The sequence below is a fragment of the Neomonachus schauinslandi genome, chromosome 3 (genome assembly GCF_002201575.2).
Source record: "Neomonachus schauinslandi chromosome 3, ASM220157v2, whole genome shotgun sequence".
Taxonomy (NCBI): domain Eukaryota; kingdom Metazoa; phylum Chordata; class Mammalia; order Carnivora; family Phocidae; genus Neomonachus; species Neomonachus schauinslandi.
The window spans coordinates 139,704,699-139,730,224 of record NC_058405.1 but is presented as its reverse complement, the minus strand read 5'-3'; the positions used below and the strand labels follow the sequence as shown (position 1 = coordinate 139,730,224).

The following is a 25,526-nucleotide window of genomic DNA, read 5'->3' as shown; positions in this document are numbered from 1 at the left end:
ATATATTCTAACAGGGGCGCCTGGGTGGCTCAGTTGTTTAAGCAACTGCCTTCGGCTCAGGTCATGATCCTGGAGTCCCGGGATCGAGTCCCGCATCGGGCTCCCTGCTTGGCAGGGAGTCTGCTTCTCCCTCTGATCCTCCTCCCTCTCATGCTCTCTGTCTCTCATTCTCTCTCTCTCTCAAATAAATAAATAAAATCTTAAAAAAAATATATTCTAACATATATGTGTCTTTGAGGTGCATTACTATTATTTAAACTCAGATGAAAATATTTTATGTTTTGAACTTTTATCAATCCTGAAATTATTATTCCAGGCTATAGTGATTGACATGTCATGTAGCCACTTCAAATCAGATTGTTTCCTATGTGGGATATGCGGTCATTTTTTTTATTACTACTAGGACCTCAGTATGTTGTTTATCTAGTGGTTTTAAATACATAAAAACAATCCCAGTAAGAAGGTACACATAAACATAATTAAAGTAATAGCTAACATTTATTGAATGCTTACTGTATACCAGGGACTGTGCTAAGAGTTTCCATGGACTATTTCCTTTAAACGTCACAAAACCTTATAAGGTAGCTATCGCTATTATTCCCATTTTGTAATAGGCTGAGACTTGAGAAAAAGTAACTTGTAAAATGTGCAGAGCTAAGTGTAGTCAGAATGTGGGCCCCAGATTCTGTGTCTGAATCACTGTTATACTGTATATCATACATCACAAAGGAAACATTATTACTGTTTTGTAATTTAGCCATTTGAGGCAAATTCATCTCCACCACTGGCAAAACACCTCCATGTACATGTTGGTGTTAAAATATCTGCATAGAGGAAAGACTAGACATAACCTCAAAATCTTTTTCACAAGCAAAATTTGTTTCTTCTTTGTGAGAAGAAAAATTTTAAATTTCACCAAGAAATGTTAACATACACAGACAAAAATATCAGGGTAATTCAATCCAGAAGCAAGCACTGAGCAAGAAAGATTTTTATACCATTTTCCAGATTGGCTTACTGCATAAATCAAATTATCTGAGTAATTGCTGAACTGTTCACTTACATTTCTTGGCGACCCATACTTCATAGCTATTGTGATTCCACAAGAAACATATCAAGTACTCTGTGTGTTTGTGAGATGTATCATTTTTTTTTATTTTTTTTTATTTTTTAAAGATTTTATTTATTTATTTATTTGAGAGAGAGAGAGAGAAACAGCATGAGAGAGGGGAGGGTCAGAGGGAGAAGCAGGCTCCCCACCGAGCCGGGAGCCCGATGCGGGACTCGATCCCAGGACCCTGAGATCATGACCTGAGCCGAAGGCAGACGCTTAACCAACTGAGCCACCCAGGCGCCTGAGATGTATCATTTTGATGTGTTTGTGATGCTTCCTGGGGGCTTCACCTCATCCATTCAGCTGTCCTTCCTGGTCTCAATCTTCTTGCATCAAACTCTGGCATGACTGGCATCTTCCTGGCTCTGTTAATTCTCCTGTTTCTGCCTCTGTTTCCCGAGGCTTCTCCATTTACAGGTGTTTTGCAATCCAACATATCTCTTCTTACTTTATACCTCCTTCTCCAACCTTTTCTGTTCAACCCTGTGATTTTTGTCAGCCAAAATGGCTCCCCTTTTCTTACCTTCCACAAGAAGTGCAACCACGAGGCTGGAAATGTGGAAGTGATTTCTTATCACTGGGAGTGTATTGATTACACAGTTCTTCAGCATAGAACATCTCTGGTCCTCCTTGCTCTCTTTGCTGCTGTACATTGGCACAGTTAGGCACCCCCCAGTCCCTACTCATCTCCTGCTTCCTCTATCGCACTGTCAAACTGTGCTTCCCAGATCGCTGGTTGTTTAGAGACATAGTGTCAGAGATCCATGAATGCCTAAAATAATTTCAAAAAAATTTTAAAAGATTTTATTTATTTATTTGAGAGAGAGAGAAAGAGAGAGTGAATGAGAGAGCACAAGCAGGGTTAGTGGGAGAGGGAGAGGGAGAAGCAGACTTCCCGCTGAGCCGGGAGCCCGATGAGGGACTCCATCTCAGAAGCCTGGGGTCATGACCTGAGCCAAAGGCAGACACTTAACTGATTGAGCCACCCAGGCGCCCCTGGTTTCAAATTTTTGATAATTATTTTAAAATATTTAATATAAGCTGCCAAATTTCAAAGCTTATACTTGTGTTTGTGTTTTTTATTTCATTGGTTCCAACGGAGGGGCAGTTTGACTTTTCTGGCATTTTCTCAAATTGGGAGTCCACAGACTTGTTGTCTGAGTTCCCGAATTCTCGAGATTGAGAAACACTGCTCTACTGTGCTGAAATGGGCCTGGATAAATGAGTAACCACTCAGGCCTAGCTATTCATTCCTCATACATCGATTGTGTTTGTAATCCCTGTGAACCTCGCACTCTGCTACACACTGGGAATGTAAAAAGTTCCTGTCTTTAAGGGTTAGTGGGGAAGTCAGATACATAAAAAGACAATTTTAATATATTGTGATAATGCTAGTCAGTTGGTACGAACTTTCAGGAGAACAACTTAGCTGTTGGCATCAAGAGCCTTGAAAATGTGGGTTAATACTTGACCTAATCATTTCTACTCTTCAGAATTTGTTCTATGGAGAGAACTACAAAGATTTATATGAAAGGATCAGGAAGTCAACTGAAATGAGAATTGTTGGAATTAGCTCAGCCCAGTATTACTTACAATCGTTAAAAATGGAGCCCAGAATTAATATTTATAAGAGGGGAATACTTTCATAAATTATGGCCTTATTGCTGGGGTATTAAACAGCCACTACAAATAACATTTCTACAGAATATTGAAAAAGAAAGGATTCATAATATAATGTGAAGCTGAAAAACAGCACAGCTGCAGTACCAGAGGTCAGCAAACTTACTGGTAAGGGGTCAAATAGTAAATATTTTAAGCTTTGTGGGTCATATTACTATGTGAGTTGCAACTATTCAAACTCTGCTATGGTAGTGTGAAAGCAGCCAAGGACAATCCATAAACAAATGGGTTTTGTTCCAATAAACATGGTTGAATCCCAATAAAAATTTATGGAAACTGAAATTTGAGTTTTGTATAATTTCCATGTATCATGAAATAGTATTTTTTGAAATTTTGTTTTGAAACTACTTAAAGTAAATGTAAAATGTAAACGTAAAACAATGTATAAACAATTCTTAGCTTGTAGACCATACAAAAACAGATTACAGCCTGGATTTGGATGGGGGGCCAGTTTGCTGCTCCCTGATCTATACCATATGGTTCTAATTATGTATGTGTGTGTGTGTGTGTGTGTAAAGCCATATGAATATTAATGGTGGTTATCTCTGGAGTGTGAGATCATGACATCAAAACATAAGGAATTTATGTTTTTTAAAAATTTTTTCTATTTTCCCCATTTTTAATATGAAATTACATTATTTTCATAATCGGAAAAATAAATAATTTGGTATAATAATTGTTATACTAGTAGAAAGCACTTTTATTTATTTGTTTATTCATTTATTTATTTACTTTAGAGAGAGAGAGAGCACAAGTGGGGAGAAAGGAAGAGGGGAATGGAGAGGGACAAGCAGACTCTGGGCTGAGTGAAAGCTTGATCTCATGACCCTGAGATCATGACCTGAGCCAATACTAAGAATTAGATGCTTAACTGACTGAGCCACAAAGGCACCCCAGTGGAAATCCCCTTAAAGGGGCAAATACAGGGCACTAGGTGGTTCAGTTGGTTGAGGAGCAACTCTTAATTTTGGCTGGGGTCATGATCTGAGGGTCATGGGAGCGAGCCCCACATCGGGCTCCATGCTCAGTGTGGAGTCTGTTTATCCCTCTCCCTCTGCTCCTCCCCCCACTCACTCTCTCTTTCAAATAAATAGGTAAAAATTTATTTAAAAATAAATAAATAAATAAAGGGGCAAATACCCCAGACCCACAGAGGTTGGGGGTGAGGGAAGGCTTGCTGAAAGAGTCAACCCCTGAGCAGTTGTATTAAAGGATGATGAAGAATTACTCAGGCATAGATGAATCACAGAAGTGGGCAGGGAAAGTGAAGGCAGGAAGGGAGAGCATTCTAGTGTGAAACATGAAGATTAGAACATGGGAGAATCAGGGAACCACAGAAAGTTCGGAGAGCTGGAAAGCAGTGTGAGAGAATGAACAGAAATAAGATTAAATAGAGAATCAAGCACTGAAGGTCTTAAACGCTATGCTTAAACCTGAAATTTTATCTTAAAATCAATTGGAAGCCACTGAAAACTTCATGAGTTGCTGAGTGACATGATCATATTTCTGATATAGAAAGATCTGCGTGGCCTCAGGACAGAGAATGGATTGGCTAAGAGTGAACCTGGAGACAGAAGGACAAGCTGAGAGGCTATTGTAGAAATTCAGGTGAGAAGTGATGAGAGACTAAACAGAGGTGAGGGGTAGAAGTAGAAGGAGGAGAAGGTTTGATATGTAAGAGGTTGACTCAATAGGTCAACCTATTGAGTTGGAACTGATCACATCTTGGAACTGAAGGACATGTGGGGGAGAGAAGAATAAATAACAGATGTCTTCCTTTTTTTTGCTCCTGAAAGCCAGGTGAGTAGGAGATTTGGTGGATAAGATGACATGATCAGTTTTAGATTTTCTTTTTTTTAAAGTGCCCCTGGCTGACACAATGTAGACAAGACTGATTCATTATTCATTTTTTTTTTCAATTGAGATATAGTTGACATATAATAGTATATTAGTTTTAGGTGTACAACATAGTGATTTGCCAATTATATACATTATGAAATGCTCACCATGAGAAGTGTAGTTACCATGTGTCACTACACAAAATTATTGTACTTTGCATCCTTGTGGCTTATACATTTTATAACTGGAAGTTTGTACCTCTTAATTCCCGTCACCTCTTTTGCCCATCCCCCCACCCTCCTCCTCTCTGACAACCACTAGTTTGTTCTCTGTATTTATGAGTCTATTTCTCTTTTGTTTGCTCCTTTTTAAAAAGATTTTTTATTTATTTTTATTTACTTATTTGAGAGAGAGAGCAGAGATAGTGACAGAGATAGCAAGAGAGAGCACAGGTGGGGAAGAGAAGGAGAAGCAAGCTCCCCGCTGAGCAGGGTGCCCAACGTGGGGCTTGATCCCAGGACCCTGAGATCATGACCTGAGCCAAAGGCAGATGCTTAACAGACTGAGCCACCCAGACGCCCCCATTTGTTTTGTATTTTAGATTCTACATCTAAGGAAATCATATGGTACTTGTCTTTCTCTTACTTATTTCACTTAGCATAATAACCTCTAAGTCCATCCATGTTGTTGTGAATGGCAGAATATCATTCTTTTTTATGGCTGAATAATATTCCATTATGTTTATATACCACATCTTTTTCTATTCATCTCTTGGTGGACACTTAGGTTGCTTCCATATCTTGACTATTGTAAATAATGCTGCAGTGAACATAGGAGTGCATATATCTTTTCAAATTCGTGTTTTCATTTTTCTCAGGTAAATACCCAGAAGTAGAACTACTAGATTATACGGTATTTCTGTTTTTAGTTTCTTGAGGAACCTACATACTGTTTTCCATAGTGGCTGCACCAATTTACATTCCCACCAGCAGTGCGTGAGAGTTCCTTTCCTCTGCATCTTCACCAACACATTATTTCTTGTCTTCTTGATACTAGCTATTCTGACTGGTGTGAAGTGATACCTTGTGGTATTGATTTGCATTTCTCTGATGAATGATGTTGTTGAGCATCTTTTCATGTGTCTGTTGACCATCTGTATGTCTTCTTTGGAAAAATGTCTATTCAGATCCTCTGCCTATTTTTTAATTGGATTATTTGTATTTTTGGTGTTGAGTTGTATGAATTCTTTATATATTTTGGATATTAGCCCCTTATCAGATATATCATTTGTAAATATTCTCTCCCACTCAGTAGGTTGCCTTTTCATTCAGTTTTAGATGTTTTGAGTTTGAGGTAGTTGTTGGATATTTAGGTGAAGATTTTCAGTAGAGTTTAAAAATCAGGAGAAATAAATTATATAAACAGTGGTTGTTGTTATAAGAACTTATGCATTCACTTGCAAAGAGGTATTGAGCAATGACTCTTTTTCTCTTCTACCTTCCACCCATGGATTATATGGAGACACAATCTAATCAATACTTATGACTCATTGTGATAGTCCATCCAAACTTTGGGATCACTTGCCTTCTGTCCACAAGACCACATTTAAGTTCTGGAAGAAGTTAAGTATCGTTTGAAAAGTCACACAAATATTTTGTTATAATATCCCCGGCTCAGGCCTGATACCTACTTGCTGAGTGGTGAGAAGAAAAGAGTAAAGACCACGGTCTCCTGAAACACCTAGACATTTAAAATTAGGAAGGGAAAGTGGACTTGTAAGAGAGAAACAAAGCACAGAAGGAAATCTGAGTGCAGTAGTAGCCAATGGAAGAAAAAAAATTTTAAGGAGCAGGTAACAGTATTAATCACAAAAAGGTAAATGAGGATTGTTGGCATTGACAAATGTGAAGTCCCCATGGAACTATACAAGAATATTTCAGTAAGTTGGCAGGGATGGAAGCCCCTCAGAGGTGAGTTGAGAAGTGGGTGGGTATTTAGAAAAAGCTAGAGTATCAAAGAAAAGAAAACAATACAATCATAACTGGATGTCCCCTCCCCAGTCTTTCATATCTGCTACCACAGTTTGTATGACTTGATTAAGAGATGCTTGGAAAATTTTTGCTGAATGGGTGAGAGCATGGATGTGTGAATACATTCTTGAATAACTTCAGGTTCCATTAGGTATTATCTTCTCTGAACCATAAGAGTCATTGAGAGTATTATTGTATTGTTGTTGAACAAGTGACAGTTTGGTTTTAGCTTTAATGGAGAATAAAGAGCACTCTTTCCATTCAAGTGAACTACTTTCTACAGTGCCCTGTTGACTGAGGATGTTATAAGTACCTTAGGGATAATATGTAAATCTTTAAACTATAAAGCACTATATAAACATTATTTATATTGCAATATTACTACTGCATTGATAAATAAGACAGGCCAAAATGAGTTTTCTCCCCTTTTAGGTGTGTTTTCAGATACTAATTTATCTTTTTACCTCACGGTTTTTGATAGTATTCAATATGGAAGAGCTATTTCTATCTTTAGACAAGAAGTCCATCTATAGCCAGTAGCAACCGAGAGAGGAAGTTAGAGAGATGGGGTGAAGGTAGGAGCAGCATCGGCTGACTTCAGGTGTCAGAATTATATCCTCAGGGTTGCCTGGGTTTCACTTGCATAGTAAATAAACCCCATGACATTTTTATAGGAACTCTTCAGGTCTAAATAAGAAGTGAGATGGAGAAGACCTGCAGTGTATTGTCAGGGGTTTTCCCACTGTTGGAAATGCTGAGGGGGTGGCATTTTAGGGAATAAGGGGACAAATTAATTTTGGTCCAGTCTAAGAACACTTAGAGAGAGAGCAAGAACATGAAAGAGAAAGCACAAGTGGGCAGAGGGAAAGGAAGAAGCAGATTCCCCAATGAGCAGGAAGCCCAACGTGGGGCTGGATCCCAGGACCCTGAGATGATGACCTGAGCTGAAGGCAGATGCCTAACCAACTGAGCCAACCAGGCGCCCCAACTAGAAGGAATAAGGTGAAATGATTTTCAAGAGAAAGTGAAAGAGGTGCGCCTGGGTGGCTCAGTTGTTAAGCATCTGCCTTCGGCTCAGGTCATGATCCCAGGGTCCTGGGATTGAGCCCTGCATCGGGCTCCCTGCTCTGCGGGAAGCCTGCTTCTCCCTCTCCCACTCCCCCTGCTTATGTTCCTTTCTCACTGTGTCTCTCTGTCAAATAAATAAATAAAATCTTTTAAAAAAAAAAAGAGAAAGTGAAAGAAACCTCTTAGATCTCTCCCACACATTCTGCTGCAAACATTTATTGGGCCCCCACTATGTGCAGGGCATTCAGTGTTTCTTAGTAGGGTTTCTATTTGGTGGCAAAATACTTCATCAAACCACTCCCCACCACACAAACACATTGTGACAACTAAAAATGCTTCAACATGTTTCCAGACACTCCTTTGGGGCATTCCAGTTGAGAACCAATGATAGATGGTGGAGTTTTAAATATGAATGAGACCATACATAGGTCTCTTGTGTCTCCTTTACAGACTTGAAATCATTATGATTAGCATGCACAGTTCATTAGTCCTCTTCATCAGCCCATTACTTGGATTTATGTTTCAGGCTACCTAACTGATGCACTGCTTTTCTTGAGAAGAGAGACGAAAGAGGTGGTCTCCATAGGGGGGTTACATTAAAATAAACAGTATTTCCTGAGTGCTGGCAGTATCTGAGATAGCACCAGATTCGGAAGGGAAGGCTGGCTAATAGGGTGTCATGTACGTGGGCAACCATGGAAAGTTGGAAAACACTAAAAGAGTCACATGGCCTTCCTAAGATCTTTAGGGCTGAAGAAGACAGAGACCTAAGTGCTAAACATCAAACACCTGGATGGTGGATTTTTGGCTTTGGATTCAGATCATGATCCATTTCAGGAATCTAACAGAAATATACTTCAACTGATCATTATCTTGAGATCTTGAATTGGCTGAGAAATATCCCTGTTCCATAAATCCTGCCTATTTCACTGTCGGGATCCCTCTCCTCCAGTATTTTGGATGGTGTTTGAGAGGCCCTGGGGAGGATTGAACTGTACCTGGCCTCTGATCCCAGCACCCCAAGAGTGCTCTAAATTCCAAGAGAATTTGGAGCAGATAGTTTTCTGCCAGTCCTCAAAGCAGACTGTCTACGGGCTTTTTTGGAGAAAATCCCAAGTGCAACTTGTACCAAATTAAACCCAGAGGGTTCTGCAAGGATGTTCTGGCCTTTGGATTGCAGTGAATAGAACATTTTTGTGGTTCACACTGGAGGTCATGGGAGAGTCCAAAGGAAATATTGGAAGCCAGAATTATAGTCCTTCAAACTGTCCCCAAAACCTCTGCATCACTGATTTATGAAGTATCGCTTCAGTGGGAAAAGAACAGTATTAAGAGATACTATTGTATATGTAATTAACAAGGCTAAAAAAACACCTCTAAAGACAACCCTATTAGATATAGAAATAGCCAACTTTCAGATTTATCTTATCACCTTTCTATCAAATCTGAGAAATATCACTAAAAGGTTGTGTTCACTTGTTTGGTCTAGAATGAATTCATTGCCCATTTCTTATTCTTCCCTGAATCTCTGCCTTGGAATGATCAAGTTTTCCTACTTTCAGTTCTTAATACAGTCTGTCATCCAACGAGGTATCTTGAATTTAAAATTCCTAATATAATCTATTTCTTCTCCTTACATACTCTTGAGCTAATACCCATTATAAGTAGAAATTAAGGCCAAGTTATTCCCTTTTAATGACAAAAAAATATAAAATGAAAATCATGCACAATACAAAACTAACCAGCCCTCAAGATAATCTAAAACTTGTCACATAAGAAGAAAATGCCCAGATACTGTGCTTTCTAATAGCTAGATCAGAATGTATGAACATTTCATCTAATTCTTCTGGAAATTTAGATAAGCATTTGTCTGGTTTAGCCTAAACACCAAGGAGATCATAACATACATTGCAGTGCATGTCTCTGAAGAGGTCGTTGGCATGTTCAACCCAGTCTGCCCGAGACTTTGGGTTAACGATGACATTGTGAGGCTCTGGCCTAGATTTTTTCTTTTCTTGCATTATGAATTCTATTTTCCTTCTTTATTAAGCATGAGAGAAACTTGGATGTATAATACAAGATTTTACCTTTGTGAATGTATCTGGCAGCGCTAGGGTACAAACAGCCTCCCACCAGCAGTGGCTCAGAGTAACAGATTTTATTTCTTACTCATATTACATCTTACCTTCATGGTAATTACAGTTCAGTTTTGCATGTCTTCTTTATTTTAAGATCCAGGGTGAAGGAGCATTCCCTTCTATGAAAAGAGAAATGGTAGAGTCACTCACTGGTTCTATTTTTTTTTTTTATGTTATATTAATCACCATACATCACATCATTAGTTTTTTTTTTTCTTTCTTTCTTTTTTTTTATTCTTATGTTAATCCCCATACATTACATCATTAGTTTTAGATGACGTGTTCCATGATTCATTGTTTGTGCATAACACCCAGTGCTCCATGCAGAATGTGCCCTCCTCAATACCCACCACCAGGCTAACCCATCCCCCTACCCCCCTCCCCTCCAGAACCCCCAGTTTGTTTCTCAGAGTCCATAGTCTCTCATGGTTCGTCTCCCCCTCCGATTCCCCCCCTTCATTTTTCACTCGTTGGTTCTTAAAAGTTCTGCTCAGGAGTGGCACCAAAACTCCTGTTCACATTTCATTAGTTTAATCAAATCACATGAACAAGTCTGATGTTAGGAGGCATGAGAATATAATCCTCTTACAGGGAGAAATAGCAAGTAACTGGGAACAATAATACAATTAAAGTGTATAATGTGTCTTGGGGTATAATTTGAAAGTGTAAGGAAGAGAAGAACTCCTCTAGAATTCTAGCTGGAGATAACTCAGGTCCCCTGTTTCCAGTAAAACAATGGCATAGCTTTTTTTATTTGCTTTTTTCAGAATAGTTCTATTTTATATAGTTGCAAAAATAACACCACATTTTCCCCAAGAATAAAAATAACATTCTCATAAAAAATTAAAAACATACAAGATGGCATAAATAAGAAAGTAAAATTCAGTAGAAAACATCTAAGTAAACACCTAGCAAAATGAAAAAATATATTCATACATATACATATCTATGTACTTATACATAAACATTCATAATAGGTCTGTACATTGTAGCTTAAAATTGGAAATATCCAAATGTCAACAGGTAACTAAATAAATTACGGTATATTCATTCAGTGGAATACTACTCCATAATGAAAAGAATACATGCAAGAGCATGAATGAATCTCAAAAACTTTACGCTGATTGAAAGAAGCCAGATGGGAGAGATTACATGCTGTGTGATATCATTTATTTGAAACTCCAGAAAAGGAAAATCTAATCTAAGGTGGCAGAAAGTATATCAGTGGCACCCTGGGGCGTGAAGTGGGCAGGGTTGATTGGGAAGGGCTATAACCAAACTTTCTGGGGTAATAGAATTATTATGGTGATGGTTACTTAAATGTATGCATTTGCCAAAATTCTTTGAGAAATATGAGATGATACATTTTATTACATGCAAACTATAAAATTAATTTTTGAATTATTGACAAATAACAGAGATTCTTAGTTATCTTGTACCCAGCCTATTTATTGAACTTTAAAATTAGTTATATAATTATTTAGTTGATTTTCTTGGGTGTGCCAGATAAACAATCATATTGCACATTTTTAACTTAATCACATGGACTGACAATTCCAAAGCAATATTTAATAAGCAGGAATGGATTCTTGACAGTACTCTTGACTGATTAAAATTTTTACCAGTGAGGAAGATACTTGATCTTGAAATCAAATAACTATTCTTTTTAATTAAGGAACAATATGTTCTTTTTCTTCTCCCAAGTTGAATTTTGATTAGAAATGAATGCTGTATTTTTCCCAAGACTTTTTCAGTGCGAGTTTTCTTATTTTTATTAAAGAATTATATTACTAATTTAATTTACAAATTTTTTTTTTTAAGATTTTATTTATTTGCGAGAGAGAGAATGAGAGACAGAGAGCATGAGAGGGAGGAGGGTCAGAGGGAGAAGCAGACTCCCTGCTGAGCAGGGAGCCCGATGCGGGACTAGATCCCGGGACTCCAGGATCATGACCTGAGCCGAAGGCAGTCGCTTAACCAACTGAGCCACCCAGGTGCCCTAATTTACAAATATTGAGCCAACCTTGCTCTTTTGGACTAAACCCTACTTGGTCATGGTGTGTTCTTTTTTTTTTAAGTCCGTTTTATTGAGGTATAATTTATGTACAGTAAAATTCACTCTTTTTTAAGTACATGGCTTGTTGAGTTTTATTTTTTTTATTATGTTATGTCAGTCACCATACAGTACATCATTAGTTTTTGATGTAATGTTCCATGATTCATTGTTTGCTGTTGAGTTTTAACAAATGCATACAATTGTGTGTTTATTATACTTTAATATACTGTGGGATTTAATCTGCTTATATTTTATTTAGAATAATATAATCATAAGTAAAATTGATCTATAATTTTTGGTACTGTCTTGTTAAGTTTTGACATCAGAATCATACTAGCATTTTTAAATGAATGAGAATGTTTCTTTTTTATGTCCAAAGAATATTAAGCAGCGTAGAATGTCTGTCTCTGTTTCTTGGAGGTAGCTGGGATTTGCCTTAAAATAAAGCAAGACCAAAAAAAAAAGAAAAAGCACAAGAACTCTCTGGGATTTGTACCTGTTGGGGACATACTTTCTTGAGAAATTATTCAATATATTCCTTGGTGATGGTAGTAATGATAGTGATGATGAGGGCAATAGTGGTAAGATTTTCTTAGGACAATTTTCTTAACATATTTTTTAAGGAAACTTTCCATTTTATCCCAGTTTGACATTTATTAACAAAAATATTTCTTTTATACCTAAAAATAAATCCAAAACTTACTATATGCATTTATATCCCTTAATCTTAATATTATATAATTTTATTATTTATATGTCATTTTGTTCCTTTTTAAATCTGTTAGTTTTTAAAATTTTTTTTTATTGAGGTGAAGTTCATAGAATATAAAATGAATCATTTTAAAGTGTACAATTCAGTGCCATTTAGTACATTCAGAATGCTGTGCAATCACCACCTCTATCTAGTTCTGAAATATTTCCGTCACACTAAAATGAAATCCCATACCCATTAAGCAGTGACTTCTTTTTTTTTTTTTAAGATTTTATTTATTTATTTGACAGAGAGAGACACAGCGAGAGAGGGAACACAACCAGGGGAGTGGGAGAGGGAGAAGCAGGCTTCCTGCAGAGCAGGGAACCTGATGCAGGGCTCTATCCCAGGACCCTTGGGATCATGACCTGAGCCGAACGCAGACGCTTAACGACTGAGCCACCCAAGTGCCCCAAAGCAGTGACTTCTTATTCTCCCCTCCCAAGCCTCTCCACCATCTATCTGCCAACATTTCTAGCAACTGCACTATTTTACATTCCCACCAGGAATGTATGAGGATTCCAGTTTCTCCACACATTTGCTGACACTTACCATTTTCTGTTTGTGAAAAACATTTGTGGTCATCCTAGTGGGTGTGAAGTGTCATCTCATTGTGGTTTTGGTTTGCATTTTCATAATGATTAATGATGTTGAGGTATTTTTCATTAATTGTTAAGTTGGAAGTGTTCTTTATATATTCTGCATATTTGACCCTTTTAGAGAAATGATTTTCATATATTTTCTTCCATTCTATAAGTTTTCTTTCCACTTCTTTGATAATGTCCTTATACTCAAAAGTTCTTAATTTTGAAGCAGTCCAATTTCTCTATTTTTTGTTGTTGCTTATGCTTCCAGGGTCATATCTAAGAAAGCATTGCTAAATTCAAGATGGTGAAGATTTACCCCTGTTTTCTTCTCATAACTTTATAGTTTTAGCTCTTACATATAAATCATTGATCCATTTTGAGTTAATTTTTTATATGGTGTAAGTTAAGGGTCCAATTTCATTCTTATAATTATGGATATCCATAATATCCAGTAGTTTCAGTACTATTTGTTAAAGAAACTGTTTTTACCTGATTGAATTGGCACCATTCTTGAAAATCAATTGGCATAGATGTATGGGTGTATTCCTAAACTCTCAATTCTAGTCCATTGATCTATCTATATGTACATCCTTATGACAGTACAACACTGTTTTGTTTACTGTCGCTTTGTTGTAAATTTTGAAATCTGAAAGTGTGAGTCCTTCAACTTTGTTCTCCTATTTCAAGATTGTTTTGGCTATAAGGATCCCCTTACAATTTCATATGAATTTGAGGATTAGCTTTTTGATTTCTGCAAAAAAAAAAAGACTATTAGATTTTTGATAGTGATACATTGAATCCATAGTTAGCTTTGAGTAGTATTGCCATTTTAATAACATTAAATCTTCTAATCCATGAACATGGAATGTCTTTTCATTTATTTAGGCCTTCTTTAATTTTTTTTAGTGATGATTTTGTTTTTGTTTTCTGTATACAAGTCTTTCACCTCCTTGGTTAAACTTATTCCTAGATATTTTATTCTTTTGGATGATATTATAATGGAATTGTTTTCTTAATTTCCTTTTTAGATTGTTTATTTTTGGTGTATAAAAGAAACACAACTTACTTTCGTGTGTTAATTTTGTGTACTGCAGCCCTGCTGAATTTATTAGCTCTATAACTTCTTTACATCTTAGTAGAATTCACCAGTGAAACCATTGGGCCTAGGGCCTTCTTGTTTAAAAAGTTACAAATAATGGATTCAATTTATTTATTTATCTGTTTCTCCTTGTGTAAGTTTTGGTAGATTATGTCTTTCAAGGAATTTGTCTATTTCATCTAAGTTATCAAAGTTGTAATATTCCTTTGTTATCCTTTTAATGTTTATAGGATCAGTAATTATGACCCCTCTTTCATTTCTGATGTTAGTAATTGGTTTCTTCTCTCTTTTTTCTTGTTTAGCATGGCTAGAAGTTTAACAATTTTATTGATTTTAGAACCAGCTTTTGATTTCATTGATTTTCTCTATTGCTTTCATTGATTTTTGTTCTAATTTTTTATTACTTCTTTTTTCCTGCTTATTTTATATTTACTTTACTCTTTTTTTCTCAAGTTTTCTAGGACAGAAGCTCAGACTATTGATTTTAGATCTTTCTTCTTTTCATATATATGTATTCAATGCTATAAATTTTGTTCTCAGCACTGCTTTTGCTGCACCCCACAAATTTTGAGAAGTTGTATTTTATTTTTATATAATTAGAAATATTTTTAAATTTTTCTTGAGACTTTTTATTTGGCTCAGGGATTATTTAGAAGTGTGTTGTTTAACATACTCATGTTTTAGAATTTTCCAACTTTCTGTTACTGATTTCTACCTCAATTCCATTAGGTATGAAAGCATACTTTGGCTTCTATTCTTTTAAATTTGTCCAGTTGCTATAAACCTTTGACTACTTTCCAGAGTTCCAATATGTTGATTAAGACAGTTTTTGCTTGCTTTTTCAATGTTTTCGTAGAGGGATAAAACATTTGAGCCATCTGCTCTGCTATTTTTATGTACATCTGTCAGATATTTTTATATTTCATTTGACTTTCCAATGAACCAACTTCTTTTTAATTAATTCTTATATTTTTCTCTAATTTATTAATTTATAATTTTATACTTAATTAATATCTCTTAATTCTTATTTTATTTTATTCTTTTTCCATAATTTAGACTTGAATGTTTAATTAAGTTTTTTTCTTTAAAAATAAAGTTGTTCAATGCTATGAATTTTATATGAGCCTAAAGTTAGCTAGATATCTTAAGTTATTAAACATAATAGCCTCATTATTTATTTTTCTCAAAACAGACTGTAATTGTAGTTTTTATTCTCCATTTAATCTAAGAATTATTGTTTAAAGTGTTATCTTAAAATTTCTAAGAGATTTGTTTTATTACCTGGACTTCTTGTTATTTCTACCTATTGCATTGTGACTAGATATATCTACTTTAAATATTTTGATGCCATAAGTATAAAGATTCATGAGTACCTTATATCTACTGTAGATTGAACCATTTATCAAAATAAAATGCCGTTTTAAATCCCAATGTTTTTTTGTTTACATTTCTATTTTGTCTGCCATTAGTCCTTCTTTTCTTTTGTTTGTCTTTGCCTGGTATAGCGCATCTTTTTATTTTCTAAAGTTATGTCTTTAGGGATGTCTCTAGCAAACATAAATTAGTTGACTTTTTTTAAAGCTTAACCTGGTAATATTTGTCTTTTAATTGAGAAAGCTAATGCATCCACTTTTTTGGTGTTATTAACTGGTATTTAATCATATTCCTGTCATTATGTTTTATTTTTTTTAGTATCCTGATAAATATGCTCTTTATGTCTTTTGTTTTCTTTTGCATTATCCCATTTTAGTCCCCTTTTCTGCTGATATTTTAGAATTTACTCATATTATTTTTAGTCTATTATATTTGTAAAGCCTTTCCCATTTTTTGGTGCCAACTTTAAGAATGAAACAGAATCTGTGAGCTCCTCCTCCTATCCCTAAATGAAACATTATGTAAACACATGGTCCCCTTTATCTTCCATATTTTGTTCAAAAAATCTGTATTACCAGTTATAAATATTCTAATTTTTATATTTTGAATATTCTCTTTTAAGAACTTGTTTGTGGCATTTATATTAAGCTTCACAAGCATATTAACAATAATAATTATTTAGAATAAAGTGAGTTTTACTAGGTTCATTTCTCATAATTTTTTTTTCTTTATCACTCTCTTCCAGATGTGTTCCAATTAGTTTTCCTTTTTTTTTGAAATGTGAGGTCAACATAAAATTCTGGACCTCTGGGAATGTAAATGTGTACCTTTGATAAATCCCTACAGTGTTTGAACAATGTTTAAAAGTGAATGCCTTTAGCCCGGCCATGCTTTCTAGCTTATCGCAATTTCCATTGCTCCCTTCTGTCTACTTGATCTATCTGCCTACATTGTAGTTTTTGTTTATAAATTCTTTCTAAACCTTCTTAGACCACATGCAATTTAAAATTTCCAAATGTTTAAAATATGATTCCAGGTTCTTACATTGAATGACACTCTTTTCTTTCCTGCACTTAGGCTTTGGAAGATCAGGTATGGGAACTCTTGCAGGAAGCAGACAAGACAGCTGAAGAGAACAAGGATCAGAGTCAGGTCTATGATGCCATGGCCAACACCTTGGGTGAAGCATGGGCAGCCCTTGTCTCCATGCTTGAAGGAAGAAGGGAGCTCCTCAGGTTGAGCTCTGAATTTTTTGAAAATGCATTGGAGGTTTGTGTTTAAAAAAACTACTTTCACATCAGAGCAAATAGATAGCACTCCTGAAGATGTTTTATTTCTACAAATAGACATTACAATCAGTTTTTAAAATGGCAGAATGACCAAGTTATATACAATACATTTAATTTTTGATTGCCAAAACATAAAATTGTTAATATTTTAAATGTAACTCTTCAAAAAAAAACCCTAAGGGGGCACCTAGGTAGCTCAGTCGGTTAAGGGTCTGCCTTAGGCTCAGGTCTTGATCATGGGATCCTGGGATAGAATCCAGCATTGTCGGGCTCCCTGCTCAGTGGAGAGTCTTCTTCTCCCTCTGCCCCTCCCCGCCGCTTGTGCTTTCCCTCGCTCCAATAAATAAATAAAGTATTTTTAAAAACCCCTAAGTACAGCTAATTAAAATTAAGTAAAATATTAAGTAAAAATAGAAACTCTTATCCGTAAGTCACTATGATTTATTACTTTCTTTAGAAAATGGTAATACAGTTACTAAATCAAACAATTATCCCTAATTTTACATTATTAGGAAATGTTGGTCTAAAGTGTTCTTGTTGACTTAAAGATGGAGGATAGAATTTCTTCTGCTATTTATGAAAAGGAAATTGAGGAATATTCTATAGAATAATTGACTTGTAAGCATAGCATTTTATAGAGTACTTTCCAAAGGCATATAGTTGGATTCATAGTTTGAACTCATTAAAAATTTAACAAAGAAAAGTCCTGGACCTAAGAAGGTCATTTCCTCCTGTGACTTTTCTTGAATTCTGAGATGTTTTCACAGTTCCCAATTTCAAAATGTGAGATTCAAAGAACATCATCAAAAGAGGTGTTGTATTTGGTGTAAGACAGTTACTGGAAATTTCACTTTTGACTTCTCTGTCAAGTGGCAGTACATTCATCTTGATGGGAGAGCACTGCTTCATTATGATAAAGCACTAGCTTTGAAAAATATGACATTTCCAAACTCAAAATTTAGGTCTTAAATCCAAAATAATGAAGGAAGGAAGATTAGTAATAGAACATAAAAATTGGGGTAGACAATCTCATGCATCATGAACTTGTTTAAAAGTAAAAGAAGGAGCCAAAACCTTATTGTAACTTTTAAGTTTTGTTTTCCACAGTTTGCATAAAGAAGCCCAACTATGGTTCATTTTACAGATCATCTTGGGAAAAATTTCACATGTAGTTTTCTTTCCTGAACAGAAATCAGGTGAAATGCACCTACAGGGTCAAATTGTAGATACATCTGATTCATTCCATCTCAGTAAGTGGGGTATAGATGTCAACTGCCCTTGAAATTCAACTCATTTGAGCACAGGAAATTATCTTTCTTCAGATATTAGGCCCAATATTTGTTTCTCATGGGGTAGTAGCATTAATGCCAGCTGATTTTCTCTCTGATAAGAAATTATTCCCAGATATTGCATGAAGTAAAAGGAAATACTAAGCCAACTCATAATTCAGCCCATCACTCTGATTTTTGGAGAAAAGATATGGTTTCTTGTATTATCCTGCTTCCAGTTTTGTGGGTCACTTAGTACTAAGCTGAAGGCAAACTCCTTTCCTGCCCCTTGTGTTGCCAAACTATTTTCATCACTGATTAACAATAATAATAATAATGATGAGAATAGGGTCTTTGCAAAGTGTTCCACTCTTGCTAATTCTATCCTGTGCAAGATGCAAAAAGAAAAGTGGGCAATAGAAAATATCCATAAGGTAAAAGTTAACAGAACTTTAGGGAAAATTTTTCTGAGTAGCACATTGTTTGCTTATTTATTTATTTTAATTTCAAATAACAGTTGAAATATGTTATAAGTTATACAGTGACTCCAAAACTTTTTGTAATGTTCTGCAGAGAAAAATCAAATCACCTTCTAGGGTTGGTTTTGTTTGTTTGCTTGTTTGTTTTGAAACTTCTCTTTGAAGAATACCCTTAAAATAAGCTATCAGAAATGGAATGAATTAAAGTTGTAAATGATGTGTGGATAGGATTCCCTTATTGAACTATGATGCATGCAGTTCCATAAAAATATGAAATGACTTCTTATTGCATGGTTGATAATTATTACGGGGCTGTTTCTGATTCACTGACTTAACCATCAGACAGGTTATTCTCTTATTAGACACTATGCTGCACATTAGGAACACTGTCCCTAAGCGACAGTGGCTGGTATCCACCAGATTGTTCTAACACGGTAGTGGAGGCCTTCTCCATATTTCCAAAGAGAACATGCTCATTAGTCTCTCTCTCATCATTCCATGCCATTTATAACTGGATTTTATGTGGCTATGGTAATAATCAAAATGTAGTAGAACTTGTTAATCGAATAATTACAAAAAATATTAAAAATCATTAAATTCATAGATGATAGTTTGGAGAAAACTTGAAAAAAAAGATAAGCATGTGATAAGCTTTTGTGTCTTTCTCACTGATAGTTTACCTTTATGAGTTTATTCAATACCTGATACAAAGGTAAACCTATTGATTAAACTTTTGAATCTGAGTTCTAAAACAAAGCAACTACTGTCTAGCTAGACTACTACTATGTCTACTACCATGGATGTACTGTACTGGTAGAACCAAATATGTTTTACCCTCTTCTAAAATTTTTTCTAAGATTATTCCCCTGAGAATTTTACCAGCATTTCAAATACCTCTCCTTCCTATTTCCTCCAAGGAGAAAGAGAGATGGGTCATATTCCTCACCATTTAGGATGCGAAATAGCTCTTTTTTTTTTTTTTTTTAAACAGAGGAAAAATTTTCCTTTTTTTATTTTTGCTGTATCTAATCTCATTTTTATTTATATAAAGAATGCATAAGATCATTGATAAAAATACAAACAAAATTACGAATTATAGATTTAAAAGGTAGAAGTTCACCCCCCCATCCTTAATCTCATTCCTTCTCATAAAGGTAATCCCTTGGTGTGTATCTCTTCAGATCACTTTCCTGTTTTGTGTAAGAAATGGTATTAGACATTACTTCTTAGCCTTTTTGTTAAGATCAGTGTAGTAAGGGGATTAGACTTGTGTTATTTTGAAAGTTACATTTTTTTGGTTCTAGGTCTAATCACAGAAGGAAACATTTATTGTATTTCAACCTTCCCTCTAAGTGGGTTCTTAAATTATGTTTACTTATAATTACATAGGTTACTGGTTAACCAAACTTTTATTGATTGTTTTTAGCAAACTTTCTGGTTATTGTTTGACAAACTGCTTTATATGCTGAAAGTGGCTGCTTTGTTACATAGACACAATAATTTTAGTTGAAAATTTCAATAGACACTTATCAGTAAACAAGTTAAATTATTTCTGCATATATGACATATATCCATGTATGAAAGGAATAGAAAGGAAGAAGAAAGTTCTTTCGCACTTTGTAAATTGACTGTATGTAAACACACGGCCTCATACAAACACCCTCAGCCCCCCCCCACACACAAACACACACATCATCATATAAGCACACAAACACATATACAGTCAGCTAGGTCATGAATTCATGAAAAAATCTACAAATCACCCAAAGTGGCACACTGATTTTCATTTTTTTAAATGTCTTTCCCTTGTATTTGTGTTGTAGTTTGCTATTAAAATAGACCAAGCTGAAGATTTCCTCCAGAACACCCAGGAGTTTGAGAGTGCTGAGTCCTTAAAATCACTTCTTCAGCTTCACGAACATCATACCAAAGGCAAGAAATATGTTTATTCCTCACATAAGTTTTTAGAGGTTTTATAATATGTTCATGTGAGAATGCTCATGTGTGACAATGTATTTTAAATTTATCTGTTTATACCTCAAATTGTTCCAAGAAAGTTTACATAAAGCTTTATTTTTGGTCATCTGTTTCAAAAAAGACATAGTTGTAAACGATTCTAAGGGGATGTTAGAGAACAGCCTCCAGAGAGTCAGTTATTCAGTCTGCTAGGTTTTGGCTCCTGAGGTCAGAAGCCGTTCTCACCTTGTTCTTCCTTGTATCCTCAGCATCTAGCAATGTCGGCACATGGTGGATCCTCAGGAAATATTTCTTGGTTGAATAAATTGTTGAATTCAGTGAATGTTCCTTCTCAGGGTCAAGAAATGAAGATCAGCCTTTAAATAACAGCTCTGGATAAGGAAAATCATCTTTCACTATTATAGTTATTAAAAAAGGGGGAGATAGTGGACTTTTTCCTCAGGAAGCCTACAGTTTGGTTGGGGCATGTACACATTTATTGGCGGGTTACCTGTGGGTCCCTGTTACACCACCCACTTACTATGTAGTAACAATTCATTTCCATATTTGTCCCTATCACCAGATGGTGAGACTCTGGAAGGCAGGAATTAGTACAATCTGAATCTCCATGATGTAGAATAGCATCCAACCCGAAGTATGTTTATTGAGTGTTATTTGTATTTAATTCCAATGTAAGACACAATACAATGATATAAACTGGAGCAATAAACAAGGCACTACAGGGACATTAAGGAGGAAAAAATTGATTCTAAGCCCTGAAGGATCACAACTGAACCCTCCAGTTTTCCAAAGTCTTCTTAAAATGAACATGATACCTAAGAAGCTTCTGCTCAGGAACAATCATATTATCACTTCCTTGTTCTTAAATGTTCTTAAATATGTATTTTATATGTGGCTGAGATATAGGTTCATTGGAGTTCATTATACTATTTTCTCTACTTTTGTGTATATTTGAAAGTATATTTGAATGAGTTTAGGAAACACCATCCCACTGAGGAACATTTAGAATATTTAAAAAATTTTTAGGAAGAAATATCACCCATAATATTTCAAAGTCATAGTCAGTGCCAAGACTGTGACTTTGATACTTTTTAGAAATTACTCTTTTAAAAAGATTGCTTAGCAAGTTATAAATTCACTTAAGTTATGTACATCCGTCATTTATCCATCTTGAATTTGTAATTTATACTTAAGTATGGCAAACTATAGGTATTAGTATAAAATCTACTTTAGTATAAACTTTCTTAGATATAATGACAATCAAAACAAATAATAAAAATTTATTAAATATTTACTTGCCTCACATCACAAGGCATTATGTCAGAAAGTAGGGTTTTATGTATGCAAAAATATGATCTTTAAAATAAACATACCATAGAGATTTTGTATTTCTTGAAGTTCATGATATTCTATCTAGAGAGTTTAACTTTAAGGAAAAATACATCACTTTGTATGATCAACTGATGGAATAAATTACTAGGAAATCACAAACAATAAAAAAGTTAAGGTATAAGAACTCAACAGAGGAAGAAACAGAGACTTACAGAGGAAACTGAGGGAAATACTTGTCCACTTTAATGACTATCTTGGTAGCAGTGATAGACTGATTTTAGCCTGGGTACAGTTTACAAGTAGCCTTGGCCAGAGACTCCATTCCTAGTGGTACTATGGTAGTAGTTATATTATTTTGGCAGATGTGAAACAGAGAACCAGAAAAAGATTGCAAATGGAAATTTTGGCTAATTGTATTTATTCTGTAGGAACCAGAACAGGTGGCCTGTTCTACTGTCAGTCTGCAATGCCCTTGCCCTTAGAGCTATGCTTCCCTCTCTCATTTGAAAAGTATAGTGTGTAAGAACTAGTTATGGAAAGGAAGAAAAGAAGTACTATGTGGAAACCCTGCCACTTGCCCACATTTCCTCTGTGTGTGTGTGTAACTTTTCACAATATCATAACAAACTCTTCAACGCAAAGGAATTATGTATACATATGTAGAGAGAATCAGTATACTGATTAACATAAGATGAACAAATTAAAACTCTTCAGTTTGCTACACAAGGCCCTCTATAACCTGTCTTCAGCTTGTTTTCAAGTTATTTCTTTCCCTTCTACATAAGAACTTGCTCTAGATAGGTAGGTTTTTTTTCTGCCCCTGCCTCTCCCATCTTGTTAATGTTTGCTTCCATTTCTTTGAGAGATTTATTCTAATGTTATCCCTGCCTTTTCTTACTTTGTTTGAATCATCTCATCCTCTTTTTGGTTCAAGTTATTTTTGTTGTTCATTGCTTTGCATCGTTAACTCCCAATAAAATTGCCCAGTGCACATAATCACACCTTCCTCACTCTAAACAGATAACACCATCTAATACTTCACTGGACAGATCTAAGTCATGTGACACAAACTACTTCAAATTCTTTCCTTTTCATTGCAAACTCTCTCATCACAATATCTTCACTTATCTCATTCTCTTTTCCAGCTCTCCAAAAAAAAAGTGTCAAGTTAAAAGAGATAACTGGCCCAACTACCACAGCCTCATTATTGCTGTGCAGTTAACTGCCAAATGTTAGAAAACTGTTCAGAGTGCCGTGGGAGAGTGAAAAGAACACTGAGCTTCTGATCAGAACATGTGGCTTTTAGGACTGCTTAGTCCAGTTCTAGTTGTGTGATGCTAGGTAAGGTACTTAGTCTCTGGGTGTTCTTCATAGTTCTCCCTGTCCTAAAATTAAAAAAACAGTATATTCAACCCTGCTGATATTCTCTTTTTTTTTTTTCTCCCCTCTAACAGCAAATGTCTCAAAGATTGCCCTGTCTTGTTGACTTCACTTCATAACTATGTCCCCACTTCTCAACCTGGTAACGTGGCTTCTGTTTCCATCACTTTCCTATCACAAAATCTCATGCCTTCTCAAAATCTTTTTTACATCTCTAGAGAACCGCTGATCTCTAGCACTTATAGCTCTCTTAATTCTTCCCTCTCTCTTAATACATTTGATCTCATTCAAGCATTCTGCAGAAATTATTGGACATTTGTCCTGTGCCAATCACTATACTAAGTGCTGGGGATATTGTCATGGTCACTGTCTTCATTTTGCCTTGGAGCCTGGTGGCAAAGGGAGACCTTAATCAACTAACCCAACACATAAGTATAAAACTATAGTTGTGATAAGAGCTGTTAATGAGAACAATTAATAGTATTTGATTTGGTATAGGATTTGATTCAGTCTGGTTTATCCCTTGAGGAATTGGCAGTTGAGTAAGATCTAAAGTATGAGCAGAGTAATGGTGGAGAAGGAAGGGATTAAGAATGGTGTCCCTGGGGGCACCTGGGTGGCTCAGTCATTAAGCGTCTGCCTTTGGCTCGGGTCATGATCCCAGGATCCTGGGATCGAGCCCCACATCGGGCTCCCTGCTCCACGGGAAGCCTGCTACTTTCTCTCGCCATCCCCCTGCTTGTGTTCCCTCTCTCGCCGTCTCTCTCTCTGTCAAATAAATAAATAAAATCTTAAAAAAAAAAAAAAAGGATGTCCCTGGTAGAGGACACAGTTAAAAGTTCTGGGGCAGAAGGGAATGTCAGATTTGTGATATAGTTAAAAAGAGAGGGATGAAGAGTAGAGAGATTGAGATAATCTGAAAGGGAAGATAGGAACCAGACCATGCCAGACCTAAAATCATGTCAAGGGGTCTGTCCTTAATTCTAAGGCAATTGAAAGCCATTGTGTGCGTGTGTGTGCATGTATATGATGTAGTGTATTTAGAAAAGATCTGTCTGGCTAACATATAGAGAATAGATGAATGGATTGGAGAAGGATGCAAGAGGTGGCTGCACAAGTCCAGGCAGCAAATAATGTTTTCTGTAGTAGGGAAGGGGAGCAGTAAACACACGCAGGAGACAGAGGGTGGAATTGACAGATATTGGTAATAAGGGAGAGGAATGTGTCATGGATGACTCCTGGTCATAGCCTTTAAACTTCAGAATTAGTCCATTCGCTTCAGAGCGTAGAACACATCAAGGGTGGCAGGCACCTTAACCAGCATCACAACACTAAAAACCAACTGACACAGAGCTCAAGTCCCATGATCTTTCCCCTCCCTTCCTGAATTACACTGTCACCGAACTGCAGCAACTTATCATTTGGCAGTTAATGCTACAGAAATTGTTAGGTCATGTTATCTGACCAGATGTATCACAGACATTTTCTATTTACACGTTTTGATTCCTTACAGTACAATTTATTGTTAACATAAAGGTTATATATGTTTTAAATTATACAAGAGTTTGAATATTATTATAGAAAAGCTTGCTCATGTCACTATTCTTTTTTCTTTCTAATTTTCTTCTAGAACTCTTAGAACGATCTCTAATCCTTTTAAACAAAAGTCAACAGCTCACTGACTTCATAGAAAAATTCAAGTGTGATGGACCTAATGTGAATCCTGAGTTGATTCAGGGAGCTCATAACAGCTGTCTGAAGATTGACAGCCTTCTTGAGCTTCTACAAGATAGGAGACGGCAACTCGACAAGGACCTGAAGCAACAGCAGCAAGAATTGGGTCAGGTTCTGCAGTTATTTCAGTGGGACCAGCAAGAAAATCAGGTAACCCAAAGGGGAGTTGATGATGTCCTGACCTCAGCTAATGAAGTTGGATTATTGTGTGGACTAGCTGTTTCCTGGGATGTTTCCTCAGTTGTTATGGTCAAATTCTTTGGTCTTTGGTCCAAACTAACATACTGTTTTCTACATAAGTTAAATGAAAAACAAAGATTTTTATCTCCTC

The 25,526-nt window shown here is 35.8% G+C and overlaps 1 protein-coding gene across 1 annotated transcript in view; it reads left to right on the top strand.

Annotated features, from left to right (window-relative positions):
* CCDC141 (coiled-coil domain containing 141) overlaps positions 1–25,526 on the top strand; it is a 182,679-nt gene that overhangs the window by 36,129 nt on the left and 121,024 nt on the right. The window contains exons 3-5 of the mRNA XM_021703177.1: positions 16,814–17,005; positions 20,596–20,704; positions 25,092–25,345. Of these exons, the coding sequence (XP_021558852.1) occupies positions 16,814–17,005; positions 20,596–20,704; positions 25,092–25,345 (555 nt within the window). The remainder of the gene's footprint in view (positions 1–16,813; positions 17,006–20,595; positions 20,705–25,091; positions 25,346–25,526) is intronic.